This window comes from Poeciliopsis prolifica, unplaced genomic scaffold (assembly GCF_027474105.1).
Source record: "Poeciliopsis prolifica strain line A6 unplaced genomic scaffold, Auburn_PproV2 SCAFFOLD010, whole genome shotgun sequence".
NCBI lineage: Eukaryota > Metazoa > Chordata > Actinopteri > Cyprinodontiformes > Poeciliidae > Poeciliopsis > Poeciliopsis prolifica.
The window spans coordinates 14,113,144-14,130,860 of record NW_026562385.1 but is presented as its reverse complement, the minus strand read 5'-3'; the positions used below and the strand labels follow the sequence as shown (position 1 = coordinate 14,130,860).

General features: G+C 38.5%; 1 protein-coding gene across 1 annotated transcript; it reads left to right on the top strand.

Annotated features, from left to right (window-relative positions):
* Nucleotides 1-14,148: 14,148 nt before the first annotated feature.
* On the top strand, nt 14,149-16,879 carry hoxb1a (homeobox B1a). The gene is made up of 2 exons (XM_055035907.1): nt 14,149-14,974; nt 15,770-16,879. The coding sequence occupies exons 1-2, from the start codon at nt 14,149-14,151 to the stop codon at nt 16,114-16,116; spliced, it is 1,173 nt and encodes a 390-aa protein (XP_054891882.1). The 3' UTR covers nt 16,117-16,879.
* Nucleotides 16,880-17,717: the final 838 nt, after the last annotated feature.

The following is a 17,717-nucleotide window of genomic DNA, read 5'->3' as shown; positions in this document are numbered from 1 at the left end:
CAATGTGTAATTTTACCGCAAACATTTCTGGAAAATGGGATGTTTCGTTAGTTTTATTTTTCCAGTTTTCTTTATCAAATAATGGTCTGTCACGGTAAACCCCCGCCCACCACCATCAAATAAAAACAAAAAACAACAACAATGCAGCAGCTCTCTAGCAGCAGAAACTATCACTGTGCAGATGGATTCCAACAAACAGCTGACAGACCGACAGAGATCTAACACAGCGAAGCTCCTCAGCTGCCTGTGTGTGGGCATAAAAGTTCATTTATTTTCATCTTAAGCCTAATAAACTGCCGCTTTGCTGGGTGTCGTATCCTGCTGGTGGTGAATAGGAAGCTAAACAAGGGCTAGCATGGCTACAGCTTTCTGCCATGTTTGTGTGTGGAAATGATGTTAACTAGCTGCTGCTCCTACCGCACAGTCAAAATGGCGCTGAAAACAAAGAAGACTGTGAACAATGAGCAGTGGCAGCCATTACAGGATAACTGGCCCCCACTGACAGGGACACTGGGCTTGTGTTTTTGTCTCCAGGCCAAATGCATGAATGCTGTTTCACATGATAAGAACATGACTACTACTACAAATAATAATAATAATAATAATAATAATAATAATAATAATAATAATAATAATAATAATAGTAATAAAGCATGAAAGACAGATAAGTAAATAATATGTCATTATATTGCATAAGCACGGATAATGTAGAACAATTCTCTTTAAACATTGCATCTTCATTAACTTTACAAAAATCTTAGTAAACTAACTGCATTTCTCATAAAAGTACCAGCAAAGTAGCAGCAAAACACAAGTGTTTCTCATTTTTGCAATTGTGCTTCATGTAATAGTTCATAGTGAAAAGAAGCTGCTTCATGATACAAAACATGTCATCAAATAATTCAGAGCAAATGGTTTTTTATTGTATTTCTGAAAAAAGTGCAGATCAGAATAATCTGCATTAAAATACTTTTTTCTTTGTATATGAATATAGATAATAAACATATTTGCCTAGAATGACAATTTGAAAACTATAATGAAGATACAAAAAATAGAAAGGAGACAGCATTAAATTAGTGACATAAATGCATGCAATAAAGAGGAATATAAATAAAAATAATATTCTTATGAGTCTCTCAAGCTGTAAGAATGGAACCTGACAGCATGACAAGTAATTCTGGAGTTCTAAACTTTTGGATAACATAGCACTGCAAAAATGTATTATTTTACCTTTTGTTTAATAACTCTTGGAGCCCCACATATTTTCTCATCCCATACTTACATGGCCAAAGATGTTGCATCCTTACTGATGTAGAGTGTAATATGCTGCTTGTGTGTGAAGAAGAGAGATCTATGATGCTTTTGATCCTTCCTGCTGAATACTTTTTGTATTTTGACGACCAACGACTGAATGCCTTTTCTAACAAAATTCACAAGGCTTTCAGGTGACTTTTTTAAGGCCCAATCAAATAGTGTTTTCGGGGGTTTTGTACCTAATCAGGCATTTTGGAAAATGTTAAGTAATATGTTACAATACCAACAAAAACCTGATCAATTACAAGCTTTTGATGTCATTTTTAAAAAGTAACAAAACCGTTTTAAGAAAAAATCTGTTTTTTACTAACCAGGTTAATGAGAACCTTATCATATTTCTATTCTTGGGATTTTAAGATTTCATCTGTAAATATCATATCTAGTTGTAGTTCCTCAGATCTGAGCAACTGCTGAACATATGTAAAATATTGTTTGGTGTGCACATGTGTTATTTGGATCAGAAAATCTAATGGAGTCATTTTCACATTGGGGACTGGGGCAGTGATGAGATCTTGCAATCCAGTGACGTCAGCACAAAACCAGGGAACACAGAGTGCCTTTCCAGCCCTTCAGAGTTTGACGCTAGAGCAGTTCTGGATTTGGTCAAATTTAAAGCCTGCTCTGGATCAGTGTGCATGGCTTGTGTCATGATATGGGGCAGGAGGAGGCTGGAGGACTGTTTTTCTCTCATGCCTTCACATTCTTTAGTACTGTTTCAACCTTACACAACAAGAGAAAGAAAGCTGCTTGGCAGACATGGGATGTTTGCCCAGAGGCCTCCCATGTCTTCTCCAAGCTGAGCCAGCACATTCTTACACTGGAAGATAGTGAACAGGCGATACTGGAGAGGTTTGTCATACTACATCACTGCTACTAATGTGGATGAATTCAGGCGTTTACATGTTTGCCAGAACACTACAGCCTCAGGTCTGCTCCAGGATGACAGACTTGCTGCCTTCCAGGCTGGTTGTGTGTGGAACCGATCAACCCAGAGGTTGATTGGGCCGCAGAGAGTTCTGCTGACTGGTGATGGCATAAGGTTGGTGAGGAATGGCATGTCTTCTGAAGAGCCAACTTTCCCATAGACAAGTGTTGCAAACAGCTGGCCAAATGTGGCTGTAAATCAGACTGTAAAGGTCTTTGATTCTCAAAGAATCTCAAAGAATATGTCCGTGAGTAGGTAATGGTATTTCTACTCACGGACATAAATGGTATGAATTAGGCCATTTCCTACAACATGTTCTTCCTTAACTTTGTCCATTCACATTTGGTAGTGATGGATTAATGGACAAGCCTATCTAATTCTCTGTTTGAGTAGATTAAAAAGTCATTTGTCTAGCTCTATTAATAGCTGAGATAAAACAACATTTGTTTTCAAATTGATCTTGGATGCCATGTTAGTTAAAGTACAATATGCAATTGGTATGGACAAAATTGCCTTCAGTTATAATGTTAGTGAAGAATAAATAAATAAATAAATAAATAAATAAATAAAAACTGGACTGTACGTTTTCTTCCACTTATCTGACAATAGTGCTTAGTCACATGAAAGTCACTGACAAAACATTGTCTTATTGAATTCTGGCATGACCTGTAGTGTGCTTTAAAATATAATTTCTGTAAAATGCATGTACCAAATTTGATGTTTACATTTGACTGACTGTTTCACTCACCTGCTATGCCACTATGAGGACAGAATCAAATCACTGCAGTTAAAGTTTAATGTGATCAGCTTAACAAAAGCAGGATAAACATTTGAGAGCAAACAACAGTAAACCTTTCTTTCACTCTTGTAAGCAGTCATCCTGGTGCACCTTGTAGACAAAAAGATTACAGTGGAGAACATCTCTGTGCCAGAAGACATATCTCACCTTCTGAGTGTGTCGATGTCTGTGTTTTGATATTTCATACGTGTGTGGTCGGGGGTGAGTGTGTATGTCTAGGTGTGTGTTTGTGTGCATTATCCAATAATCTCTCTCTCCTCGCTGTCACCACCTGTCGGCTTGCTGCCATGCCATAATATGTGGATTGTTTCTTTATCTTTTGCATCAGCATCATTGTTTTGATTTCTACCAGTGTATGTGTGTTGTATCCGTGTGTGTGTGTGTGTGCGTGTGTGTGTGCGTGCGTGTGTGTGTGTGTGTGTGTGTGTGCATGTGTGTGGGTGTGTGTGTGGGTGTGTGTGTGTGTGTGTGTGTGTGCATGCATGTGTGAGATTGCATACAGTAACTCAGGCATGATAGATCACCCACTTAGCAGCAGTGGTGAAATACGTGAGCAGTGGATTTTATCTTCCTGGGTGTCAAGAGGAAACTCTATCCTTAGACACAAACTAGTGTGCTTCACTGATGCTACGCCCTCTGGCTTCTGACACACATTTCAGGCTGCAAGTCACAGTGATGCACTTCAATTACCAATAAGGAAGTGTGTCCAAATTGCAGTGAAAAAAGCTATGTCATTGTTTATGAACAATGTGCCTCAAAAAATGAATATACTATGTTAAAAACATTGCTAATCTTCAGCCAAAAAGATTTCTTTATGTATGTATCTGAATGGTGTTCAACTGTCAGTTATTTATCTTCCATACTCATTTATTGTCATTTTAAATGTAAAGAATACAAGCATCTGTCAATTATTTATATTAATCATTGTGTGCTTTATGGAATATGTCATGATGAAATCTGTGCTGTGTGGTTTGGCACAAATTAAGGTTAATTTGAAGATACTGGTGGAGCTAAGTGAGGACCAGATCATTTATACGTGAAAACTACATTCTCCATGTCAAAAGAAACTAAGTGTGCTTCTCTTTTTACTATGACCTTTTAAATGCAGACTCAACCAAGACGTTGAACTTAAACAATGAACCTATAGTCACAGCCAACAAATAGCCAATTACAAATTATCATTTTGAGTTCTTGCATCTAAAATGTTGCTCGATCAATCAACGGCATCATTCACATTCATGCTTTTACTGTAATTTGCTGAGAGAAGATATTACAGTTGTACAGAAAGTAAAAGACAGCATTGCAAAGAAGAAAGAGATGATAGTATGAGACAATCTGCTTGAGGAAAACTGTACACTGAAGAGTCGTACAGTCTTTCTATACTTTCCATCCTCTTGCTGAAAAGAATCTTCAGTGGGTTATTTGGTCTCAGGGCTGTAACTTGAGAGAGTCAACATGAATCTCCTTTAGCTTCACCAACAGGACCAATCTGACAGGCATCCAAGGGCCAGTCACTGTGACTCAGTGAAGAGGCCTATTAACATGTTCTTAAATAGAAAAATTAGCAGTTTGAACTTCATTTAAAAATTTTAAATGTACATTATTTTTGCAGTGGTTGCATGTTTTTCCACACTGTTTCACTGTTGGCGTACATGTATTATTTGATGACTGTAATACATGTCCAATGCATTGTTGAACATTTAGACAGAAAGTCAAAAAGCCAGAAAACCATAATGATTTTCACTAAATTATTTTGCCATTTCTCTGTACATAAGTGACCCGCACTGAGGCTGCACATCGCTGCTGCATTTTCAATATCTACTCGAGGAAATAAATCTGCAACCAAACATATTCTGTAGAAGATGTAGCACACATTTTTCAATGCTTAAGTGTTATAAAACAGGAGCATTATATTATGAAATCAATAGGGTATCAGGTGAAACACACAACTTTCTGATACCCAGGATTAAAAACAGCTGATTCAAGGGCAAATGTTGAAAAGAGTTTTGTAATATTTTGTTTACTGTTTATTTATGACAGGCACAGCCCACAATAAAATCATTTCACTAAATCTAAATGCATTTAATTCTGAACCCAAAAATACATTGGGACAAGTAAAATCGAAACTGGCATGTTCTCTGCCTCTTCCTCTCTTTTGCCTTCTAACTCAGTCACTGCTCTTCCTTTTCTTCTTCTCTGTTGGCCATTGATTCTGTCCAAATTCTTGTCCTTCCATTGTCAAAAATGTAGCATTTTCATTGTGCTCTGGCTATGTACATACAGAAGGACTTTCAAAAGTATCCATACCCCCTTGAACTTTTTCATATTTTCTCACATAACGAACACAAAAATGAATATATTTCTTTGGAAGTTAATGTGAAAGACAAACACAACATAGTTTACAATTATTAAGCAGGAAGAAAGTTATACATGATTCAAAACACATTTTTACAAATAAACTGAAAAGTGTGGTGTGTAAAAGTACACACCTGAGTGTAATCTAATCTCAGTACAAATCCAGTTGCACTGTATATTTCTTGTCTGGTGCCCAAATTTTTAGTATAAAACAGATCAAATTTGACACTTTCACATACGCTCAATTTCCACTGTCATACACATATTTATACCTTAATGGTATTGTTGTAGTCCTAATCCAACATGTCCATACTCAAAAAACATTATAACCAGCACATATTAACTCTGGGGGTTCACCTGATATGCTTTTACTGTATCTAATTTGTAAGCAGCTAACTCACTGGCAATCAGTTGTTTCAATATTAACAGGGTTTTTTGCACCCTGAAGAACTATCCTTTATATTTATCTTTCTAAGCCGCTGCAGACTCTTATTTGTGAGAAGGATCAGGTTTATATAGAGATGCTGAGGATCACACAGGGGTCACAGTTCAAACAGCAGTAAACCAGGGGTCAAACATGCATATGCCATGTGTTTGACAGGAACAGCTCAAAAAAAGGGAAGTATTTCCAATGCACCATGTATGTTTTAGAAAAACTCAAAAATAGGATAAATGCTGGTACCTAATTATTTATTAATGATTTTTTTTAATACCTAATATTTTTGTATTTAACAATGATGTTATCTGTTTGTGAAAATCTCACCCTACATCTTAAAAAAGTTGCTAATCTGCACCAATCTGAGCATGCTCTATTCTATCACTGTGTGCCACACATTATTCAGAGGGCCACAAGCAGCAGTACTTTGGACACCCCTGCTTTGGAGGATCTGCAGTACTAACACAAGAGACTGATTTTACATGAATAAATACGGGTGACATGCAATAAAATTATACTACACCTCACCAGTTGGTATTTTGAGCAGACAGGTCAGCTCCCACCATCTCTGGGTCCTGTGATCGTGAACCTTCTCCTACATTTGAAAAATATGCGACCTCTACTGGTTGGAAGAGAAACCACATTTCAAGAGTAAACATGATAATCAAGTTAGTTATTTATGCATGTTAGTATTGTGGTTAAAAGAGGGATTTTATCCACACATGCAACATTTTTATAACTATAAATCAGTTGTTTCATTTGTAAGGATTATTAAGTAATTTTAAAGTAAACCAGAAATAGGAAAGGACTAGTTTATTTCAGTGATGTGTTTCCACCATTCAGAAGAAAGAATACAATCACTGTGTCTAGAAGTGCAGAGGGCAGCCTACAATGATTTTTAAAAGCTCTGCTGATAATCTCTCATAAACCAAATGAACATCAGGCACTGAGAATGAAAGGCAAAAACAACTTCAAATGGGTTTGACTAAATCCAAACTGAACCTTTGAACCTTATTCTGACTATGATTTTGCATTGTACTTCTGATGGCCTGACATTAGCGTTTGACTGAAATTGGCAGCATGCAGGGCTCAGGTTTGAGTGGAAGTAAGTCATATTTTATTGGACTGCAAGCCATACATTTGTTATCAATACTGAGTTATTAGTACTTTCCATTTTGGCTACATGTTTAACCTAGTCATGTTAACCTAGTAACTACCTGCAACAAATGACACAAATACACAAATGAAAACCATCAAACAAAACCACATTAGAGAAAACAGGCTATTGTTGCTTGTTTTTATTTATCTTTTTTATCATTGTTAAAGGAAAAGAAAAAAAATACAGTTACATCTTCTCGTAGTTTTTTGGTCTCAAATACTTGTTGGTCTTTTCTAAAATTAGTTTGTTCAGAGTGAACATATTTATATTAATTCTCAGCCTTTTACCATTAACTTTCATAAATTCTGATACGTATGTATGTAACTAGGTCATCTAAGACAATCTTACAAAACATTTGAAGTGTGTGTCATCTTTAAGACTCACCTAGGACTGGCCCCATAGAAAACTTCTATTTTTAATATTTGCAGAGGTAATTGAGGCATGAAGCACACGACATGAAATGTGTTGAAATACTATCAATCTGAGTTGGATAAGAACTTTGTGGCAGCATCTTGCATCAAATTGAAGTTTTCAGAGGAGTTTTGAATAAACAAAACCCAGAAGTAACAACAGGTTGTACTTTCTTTTGAAAGAAATTGACATTCATATTTTGACAATACAAGATGAAAGCTAGTTTCTTCACAATGCCTTACATATGTATTCTTAAAACTTAATTATTTCATATTAAAAAAGTTTAAGACAATGATATATTAGAAAACAACCCACACGATGCACATTCCACACAGCTATGTTCAGTCTCAATGGAGACAGCATGATATAGCCATTTATTACCAACAAGTGGATGTCAAACAAAATTGACAGATCAGGCAAGAAGAACGTCAATCAGTAAACCAACCAAGAGGTCCATGGTAACTGGAGGAGCTTCAGAGATTCGTACAATTGGTTGGAATAAGACAACTTTTGTCTAAATTAAACTGTTTGTCCAGAATGCAAAACATTATGTGTTTATCACTCTGAACACACCATCCCCACTGTTAAACATGGAGGTGGCAGCATCATGCTCTGGGGTGCTTCTCTTCAGCAGGTCAGAGAAGTCTGAAAAAACTGGAGAGCTGGATGGGTAGGAAAAATACCCTAAACATAAACCAGGCTGCAATAGAGTGGTTTAAAACAAACCACATTCATGTGTAAGTCAAAGTCCAAACCTACAACCAATCCAGAGTCTGTGGCAAAATCTGAAAACTGCTGTTCACAAACTCTCCATCTAATATGACTGATTGAGTTTGAGCAGCTTTACTAAGAATAATGGGGAAAAAAACTCAGTCACTAGATGCACAAAATGGGAAGAGGCGAACCCTAAAGACTAGCAGCTGTGAATGCAGTAAAAGGTGGTTCCCCCAATTGTAAACTCAGGGAGCTGAATTCTTTTGCACTCTGTACTTTTACATTTTTAATTTGTAGAACAATAACAATATTTTTTTATTACTATTTTCTTATTGTTTTTCTTTCTACTTGACAATTGTATGACATATTGTATTGGTATTTCACATTAAATTCAAATGAAATATATTGATATTTGTGGTTGTAATGTGATGAAATATGGAAAAGTTCTCTGGAATGAATACTTTAGAAGCCAATGTAAAAGGATATTTGTCAAAGCAGCTGCAGTTAGATGGAATGAAATGTAAAAATTAAAGCTCTTCAAGTGGTTCAATTCAAGATCACCAAATTAATGACAATGTTAAATCTCCACTCAGTGCAATACAAGCCAAGCAGAGTATGAAGAAGAAGTAAACTTTGGAGTAAATTATGAAGAGAAAGGACAATGCTTTACCAAAAGGGATTTTAGATGCTGATTGAGCAGCATGACTGTTTTTGTCATGCTGCTCTTTTCCTCTCTTTTTCATTTCTCTATCATTTCCAGGGTTGGTTACCTGATACGATGACTGTTGCTTTGCAGACGTTAGTCATTGAGACTGGTGTTGCTGCTTTGTGGCGTACACTGATAGATTCCTCACTGATAAAACGCAGACTGTGCTGCATACACAAGAAGTCCTGGGATTAAGTCCTGGATACTGTGGAGCTTTTAAAGCAAGTAATTAAAGCAGCACTACACAGAAGGGAAATCAACAAGGAGCACGCCAGGCATACGTTATGAAAAGCAGTTAATAATATACGCACTCCAAACGTGGGTTGCTTTAGTTGTTTGTGTACAAAGAACCTCTCACAGCATAGAATATTAGACAGCCAGAGATCTTTGCCGCACTGCTGCCGTGATAACTAATAAAGGAAATCATCCTTGACTAATATCAACCAGTGATTATGAATGATAGAGAATGGATTTTTTGTGGAATGAGCTATAAGGTGTACATCCTTGTAGAACTCTACTTTAGGTAAGCATTTATACGCCCGAGCCAAAAAGTGGTAAAACATTTATAATAAATGTCCATATTTATACATCTCAAATTATAAACAAAAACCCTTTTTTCCCTATTTGACAAGTTTCATTGTTCTCTGCAATGTCTTTCTCTTCAGCTCAAATGTGTGTAAACGTTCTGAGTAACGGTCAATAAATGCTGCTAAGCGTCCTAATCAAAGGTTCAGGTTTCAGAGTTAATGCAGCGATGTCAGCGCTCTCTCTCTTTTTCTCTCTCTCTCTCTTGTACTCTCTCTCTTTCCCTCTCTTTTTCACTTTTGGTTGCTGTCTCACCCGTGTATTATATTTCAGAATTTTCAGTAAGCCTACTACATATACAGATACACATACAGCTCTTCAGTCTTCTCCAGGAACATTGGAGTAATAGTAGAAGTAATTTGACCTGCCAGCCGGATTGTTTAATGTGACAGACAGTAGGAAAGAAACTTATCAGTTTCCTGAATTTCTGCAGCAGCTATTAGAGACTTAATAAAGTTTAGCTTGCCTGCTGCTTCTTCTGGTCATATGTTTATATTGGCCCATGTTCAACGCAGGATTTCACAAATATGCATACCCAGAAGGCACAAAGAGTAACTGATAGCGTGAGGTGTTGGAGGCCCAGCAGATAGTCAGATACCACTTATGACCTGACATAAGGCAGAACCTGTAAAGTCTGGCCCATCTCATAGGGCTCTTATGAAACTACAGTAATTTTCCAGAATATGGATTAAGGGTAAATTATTTTTCATTTGGACTTCAAGAAAACATCTGAAACATTTCCACATTCTTTGGATTGGATCTTATTTTCCTCGTGCAGTTTCAATATAAATACTAGCCATTTGCTTCAGGGTTTTGTTTATTAAATTAATGAGCAGAATTTTTAAAGGTACCAACATGAACAATTACCTTTTTCTCTGTTGCATCACTAATAAGATGTAAAACTGGTTCTACTGTGATTTTCATGCTCTTTTCTGATCAAGGCAATACTGCAGTAATCAAAGGCAACAGAATTACTTTCTTGTTGGAATGAAGGTGGTGATTGAGCCTCCAGATCAATCATTTGTCCTATTTTTAGTGCTTTCTGAAACAGGTTGTCATGTTTAACTTCAGAGGATTCTCCTGTGGAACATATAAATTGGATTATGGGAGCATATGGAATAAATGTGTTTTGTTTTTGATCATTTACATTTTTATTCACTTTACACTTATGAGCAGTTTCAAAACATAGACACAAATTTAAACATTTAGTTTACATTTGTTCACATTCATTTCAGTATATTGTACATATTATAGTAACAATATGGCACAAGTTAGGTGGAGTACTATACTCTATTTGTAACCGACCAGGCAGCGGTATAGTCTATGCTCATTGAGGCATATTACTCCAGAGTCCAGACCATGTCTCGTGGGGTTTTCTTCTCCTGTCGTCTTTGCTCTTTGTCCTCCAGTCTATACAGCAGGGATTTGTAAATGAAATCTCCACCATGGCAACTGTCCATTCTTTCACCTAGTGATCAGGGGTTGATTTCCAATGTTCAAAATTATCCTGGAGGTTGTACCATGTCCGACTATGTTCTCAAAAACTTTCTTTTAGGTACATTTGTTGAATAAGCACATTTCTTCATAAAATATTAACACACTGATGATTTAGAATCTTACTGCAGAGAGCCATAAGTTTATGAGACATCAAATATTCTCAACTACCAAATATCCAAACTTAGATAAATGGAATTCCCACTTAAATTTGAAAAGTTTGACCCCATGACCTTCATGCCCTGTTGTACCTTCGCCACTCAGATAGGAAGATGTGTCATTTACTCTTCTTATTCAAGTCTGTTCCTGCAGCCTTCCTGCCCACTCAGCCTGCCTCTCTCCTTTCAGACCACACTGATGATTAACTGCTCTTCTTGTCACTCGCCCACACGCTTGTCCTAATTTTGTCCCAGCGGCAGGACGGCAGCGTGTTTGCTGTCATGCCCTCCATGTGGACCTTTGAAGAGAGAAATTGATGAATGCTTCATTAGAGGTTCTCACACAAACAGTAATAACAAATTTCCTGTTAGGAGGTAAATGACCCTCTGCAAAAAAATAAAAAATATTTGTAAATTCTCCTTTTCACTTTCAAATGGGCCCAAAACAGATAACTTGGGAAGATTTTAGTTTGAAATACTTTGATATAAAGCAGTTTTTAGAAACCCCTTTACACACACACTGATCTCTGGCAGGGGTCCAGGCCTCGGGATCACAGACAGTACTATGAGTTGTTGCCTTAGATTCCTTTCTTGCTGCACTGGCAGGCTTTGACTTACCAGAAGGCATCTTGTCTAACTTAACTTCATTGCTGTAATAGATCAGCTCACTCATTCAATTAGCATACACTCTCACACTGGTGGATCTGCACTGTCACCCATCAGAAATCTATGGCTGCTCAAACCAATTGCTGAAAAGTAAGCTCACTCACTAAGAGTCCCTGCGATGGGGTTGTCAGATCAATATGGACCTCTGGGTCTGCAGAACCATTTGCTCCATCTTGCAGAGAAAATGTGCAGAAATAAGATAAAGCTAGATCAATGATTCTTCACAGCAATGAACGTTAAGAAGAACTAAAGATAAAGTGTAACAAACTTGACAAGAGCTAAATGAAAATGAACATTCAACACTCATGCATAAATCTGGCTGGTGAGTTAAAGTTGTCTTGGTGTTATCGAGCCGCTGTAGCAAAATACTCAGTTAAAAATATAACGTGATGCATTTAGCAAAGGAATAAATTATTCCTACAATATTTTATGCAATCTGACCCATCAGAAAACACCTCAGTGTCTGTTTGACTGCTGTCGTTTTCGACTTTGATCTGGTACAACTGAACGTTAAGATTGGACTGGGAAAGTTCTATATCTAAGAGCAGAAATACTTTCCTCTCACTAGGAGTGTGTATCATAAAACACTGAATATAAACATTCAAAAGCTGTGAGCAGGCTAATGTAACATACGGTGAGGGAACACTGGCCTGCATGTAATAAAAAGCAACTGGTTTAAAATTTTTAAATTTTCATTCATGAGTAAAAATGTTGAATTAGATTTTTTGCCAAGTAAATTATTTTTCCAAATTCCTTCTCTATATTCTAAAGCATTTATTACAGTGTTGATAATGCTGGAAGTGTCGTGAACAACATGAAAAGTAATACATGGAGTGTTTATTGAATGCAGATTCTTCTAAAGTTCTAATAAATGGAGGATATGAAATGTGAAAATAACCTTCATACTTTCGATGACAAATCTTGGCCATTTTACTGCAGTTATTCACACATAGTAGAGAAAAAAGAACATCAACCTTTTTATAAGAATTAAGCTAATTCTGTATCTGAGCTGTACATGATCCGACAGCAGATTTAATTTTCCCCAAAAATATGGATTTTATGCATATACCTTCTTGGCATAAAACATGGAAACCTTCGTATAAATTTCATCCAGTCACTTTTTGATCATTATCTGTTTTTTCCACTCACTTTTCTTCAAGCCCAAACCATATTGTGAGTTCAGTGATGCCATCCCACAGTGAAGTTTCAAATGAAGCCTGTAAGTGCTGCTGCTGCCTGTGACTCTGAACCATTGTGTAAAAATACCACTGACATGTTTTCAGAAAGAAATTAAGTGGAATGCTTTCAGTTTGACATGGGTCAAACTGAAAGTTCAGATACATCAAAATGGTACGCAATCATTACACTTTGTAACTGTAAAAGACACGTCAAGAAAAAATGGAAACTCATGAGCCTGGAGGAATCCCTCAGGCTGTCTCTGCATGGTGGAGTCCTGTACCTTTGTATCTTTGGCTTTTTCAGATGTGTTCTGTTCTGTTCTGCTCTGCTCTGTTCTTCTCTGGGAGCATTTTGTTGGGAGGAGGTCTGCAAACCAGCTCAGGGCTCCTCTTTTATTCTGCGGCCCTCTCTTTACTCTGACAGATCCGCGCTGATATCAGATTGATGGGCCGGTTTGATTGAAGCCTCTTTGTCGTGCTAATGCCACGCAGAGTGATGGATGAGGCGTGTGCGCCAGAACCAACGCGCGCGCACATAAACTCCACTTTTTCTGAGAATCCCGACCTTCTGTACTTCCCCCGCCACGCACGAGCACACACACGCGCGCGGGCGCGCACACACGCACACACACACCAACGAATACTGTTTCTCTCGCTAGTGTGGCCAGCTGACAACTTCTGCCCTGGTCACCATAGGCGACATGTCACGTGACCCCCCGACAGAGGTAGAAGAGAAGAAAAGAAGTGGGAAAACATGTAACACAAAGGAGAGGAAGACAGAGAATAGAAGAAGAGGAAAAGTAGAGCAGCAGAAGGAAAAAGTAAAAATGGAGCAGAATTGAGGGAAAGCGAGGAAAGAGGCGTCTCAAGTCTTGCGCGTCTTCTCGCGTTGTTCTGTGCGGGCACCGACGAGCTTCAGGAAACTGCAGGTTGAGTGACAGCAGGGCCCTCCGTTCACGCATCAACGGCCTGAAGCGCAGCAGACCAGAGGACATGATTCATGTGTGACTCGGCTGTTTGGGGTGTGATGGTTTCGCTTTTTCAGCTGGTTTCAGCTCATTTATTTGGCCTCTCTTTTTCCCAACTGTTCCGTATATTTTCTTTATTATGATGATGACATTTGAAAACATTTTTATTGTCTGATTTGATTCCCCCTCCTCCCACCCCGTTTTTTTAGACATAGTTTTTATTTCCGCCTTTCGTTGGCTCGTTCTTGCTTAAGGAGAACTTTCAGTTTCACGGGTCTTCATGGACAACATGAACTCCTTTGTGGAATACTCTATTTGTAACCGACCAGGCAGCGGATCTTATCCTGCCCCTAAACCTGGATATCATCATCATCATCTGCATCACCACCACCTTCCTCTGGATCAGCACCATGGCCTCTCAGTGACCCCCGGGTCCCTCCACACGGGCCTCAGCGGCTCCTCTGTCCCGGTGAACGGGGCCGGCGGTGACAGCGGGTACAGCGCAGACGGAGGGGTGTACGGAAACACCGCAGCGGACATTGGAGGAGCGCACGAGACCGGAGGAGTGGGCCAGCATCATCATCAGCATCCAATAAATCATCTGGAGCATCAACAGCACACACACAACGGCTTCCAACATCACCAGAACCAAAGCTCTCAGAGTGGATTATTGACTCAGTATACAAATGGCAGTGGATGCACATCCGGGGCCTACGCAGGTCAGGCGTGTGTTACAAACTCAGAGTATGTAGCCATCACGGGTCCTCCCAGCTCCGTCCAGCCTCAGTATTTTCTGGAGGAGTCGGTGGCCTCCACTTACTACCATCAATCAGCCTTTCCAACTTCCACCCCAGCTGTCGGTCCCAGCTACAGCGCTCTTCCGGGGTCGTATTGCGGGCCGCAGGGCCCTCTTGCCAGCTCTCAGTACCCGCAGCAGATTGGCGGGGGTCTGGAAACAGTGGCTTACCTGGGGCTGCCGCAAGCAGGAGGATATGGAGAACTGGCGGCATCCCAGGACCGAGGGAGGGAAGAAGAGGGCAGTCAGCAGTCGGGACAGGGGCAAACCTTTGACTGGATGAAGGTGAAGAGGAATCCCCCGAAAACAGGCGGTGAGTTATTTATTTATTTATTTATTTATTTATTTATTTATTTATTTATTTATTTATTTATTTATTTACGAATAAATAAATGTTTATTTAGCGGGTAAAACAATGTATAGATAGATAGATAGATAGATAGATAGATAGATAGATAGATAGATAGATAGATAGATAGATAGATAGATAGATAGATAGATAGATAGATAGATAGATAGATAGATAGATAGATAGATAGATAGATAGATAGATAGATAGATAGATAGATAGATAGATAGATAGATAGATAGATAGATAAGTTTTGAGATTTTTCACAGGAAGAAAAAAAACAGGTTTGGTGGCACGGCGTTGGCTCGACATCTGATCACTCTGCTGCTCTCTCTTTCTCTCTCTCTCTCTTTCAAATTGATCTACCAGACGGGTTATTTCTCCACAGGAAGTCCTGCTATTATCTGTTTAAACAAAGTGTCCTGCCTCAGCTCCCCATGCCCGGCTGTTCTGGCTTTTTAATTACATGTCTATACTTTTCATACAACTTGGAATTAGGATAAAAATCCCCGAACACTTGGATGAAAAATAAATCCAGATTAATTCAGGCAAATGTTGGAAGTCCAACCAGATATTTATTAAATGTTGATTATTTGAATAGGATTGTGAAATGACTCAAATCAGACACGAGAGATCGAGAATTTATGCAAATGGATAATTTATCTATTTAAATTTTTTATACGTGCTATTTAAATTAATATTCATGAAATAAAGTAAGCCAATTAAAAATGTGACATATTGTTCCCTTGTTCTCAGTCAAAGTGTCGGACTTTGGTCTCACTGGAGTTCACAACAACGCCATGCGAACCAACTTCAGCACGCGGCAGCTGACGGAGCTGGAGAAGGAGTTCCACTTCAGCAAGTACCTGACGCGGGCGCGGCGCGTGGAGATCGCCGCCACCCTGGAACTGAACGAGACCCAGGTGAAGATCTGGTTCCAGAATAGACGGATGAAGCAGAAGAAACGCGAGCGGGAAGGAGCGGGCACTGCTGCGCGCGCCTACTCCTCTGAGACCCGCGGCGGGTTTGTGAAGGACTTGGAGGACACGGACCACTCTTCTGTATCCACCTCTCCGGGAGCGTCGCCGAGCTCCGAGACGTAGACTGAGCGTCACTGGAGACCAACACTTTTTATTACTGTGATCCAGAAATACATTTCCGTTCTCCACACTTGCACCGACCCTCTGTTTGTTTGGTTTTTTATTATTAATTTTGCTCTTTTCCTCCATCAGTTGTCTATGCACTACACATACTTTCTTGGATTCTGCGCATCTTATTTTATTACATTTTTGCCAAACAGTTTACATTAATCAATACATTTGTGTCTGAAATCTGCTTTTATGATTTTTTTCATCACTTAATTTTTATTAATAGCAAAACAACAACAATAATAAAAGAGATCTAGCTCACCCGCATGTGTTTGTCCAGGTATCCAAAACTTGACAATAGTGACAAAAGGGTGACATTTTTTTAAAAATCTGCAAATGTGAACAATATTTTTTAATTCTTAGCTTTCCAGAATTTTCCGAGACTAACCCTAAAGATTTCAGTGACGATTTGCAAAGATGTTTTCTCAATTTAGCAAAATGTTTTGATCTGATGAAAATCCTTCACAACTTGAGAATCCTCAGAATGAACTCTTTAAATGTTCAATTCACATCTGTAACCAGCTTTGCCCACGTCGACCATTGTTGGCCTTAGAAAGCAGAAATATGTATGTAAACATAATATTTTAATGTACTGATTTTATTTTATTTTATTTTATTTTAGGTGAGAGCAGTTTTATTAGTATTATCGCCTTAAACAGACTTCCAATCATGTCCTGTTTTCTACGTAAAACTACCTCAAATAAATCTCTTCTGTCAATCCTTTGAGGGTGGATTCTTTCTTTTGCTTTTATAAGCAATTAGAAGTGATAATGTGTAGAATTGCAACGTTTTCTGGGTCACTGGGTTGATTAGCTATCCCACAATTTGAGTGCAACTTAACCGCATGTAGAATTCCTATTATTCTACACTGAAATAAAATAAGCTTACTCAAAGAATTTATGCAAACAGCTAAAAACAAAATAAAGTTTTCAAAACAAGAAATGTTAGTGTGTGAAATCTGTACTGACTCACATTTAGAACTGGCTCAAGGCATAAATGAACTAAGCAGCTGCTTAAGGCTGCCAGGCCTTCAGGAACTCCATGAATGCTAACATTTTAGCACAGACCACAGATACAGAAATGTAACTTTTGTTCATTGAAAATGTTAATATTGTTAAATTTGATTTAATGGTTTCAACACAGGTGAAAGACTGTTAGTGGTGCTGATGTTCTTACCAGCAAGAAGGGCCCCAAGTCAAATTCTGCTCAAGGCCTCATTCAACATTAGACCAGCCCTGCATGAAGGTTTTTTCTTTTGGCTCTAAGCGCAGCAACTCTGCCTGACTGTAGATAGAGAAAGTATTTGACATGGTGCAGTTTGATGCATTGTGTTGCAGCAAAAACTGAACTGTTCAAGCATCTTTTCATCCCAGATCTGTCTCTACAAAATATTTCTCTCTCTCTCTCTCTCTCTCTCTCTCTCTCTCTCTCTCTCTCTCTCTCTCTCTCTCTCTCTCTCTCTCTCTCTCTCTCTCTCTCTCTCTCTCTCTCTCTCTCTCTCTCTCTCTCTTTGTCTCTCTCTCTCTCTCTTTCTCTCTCTCTGTTTCAATCCATCC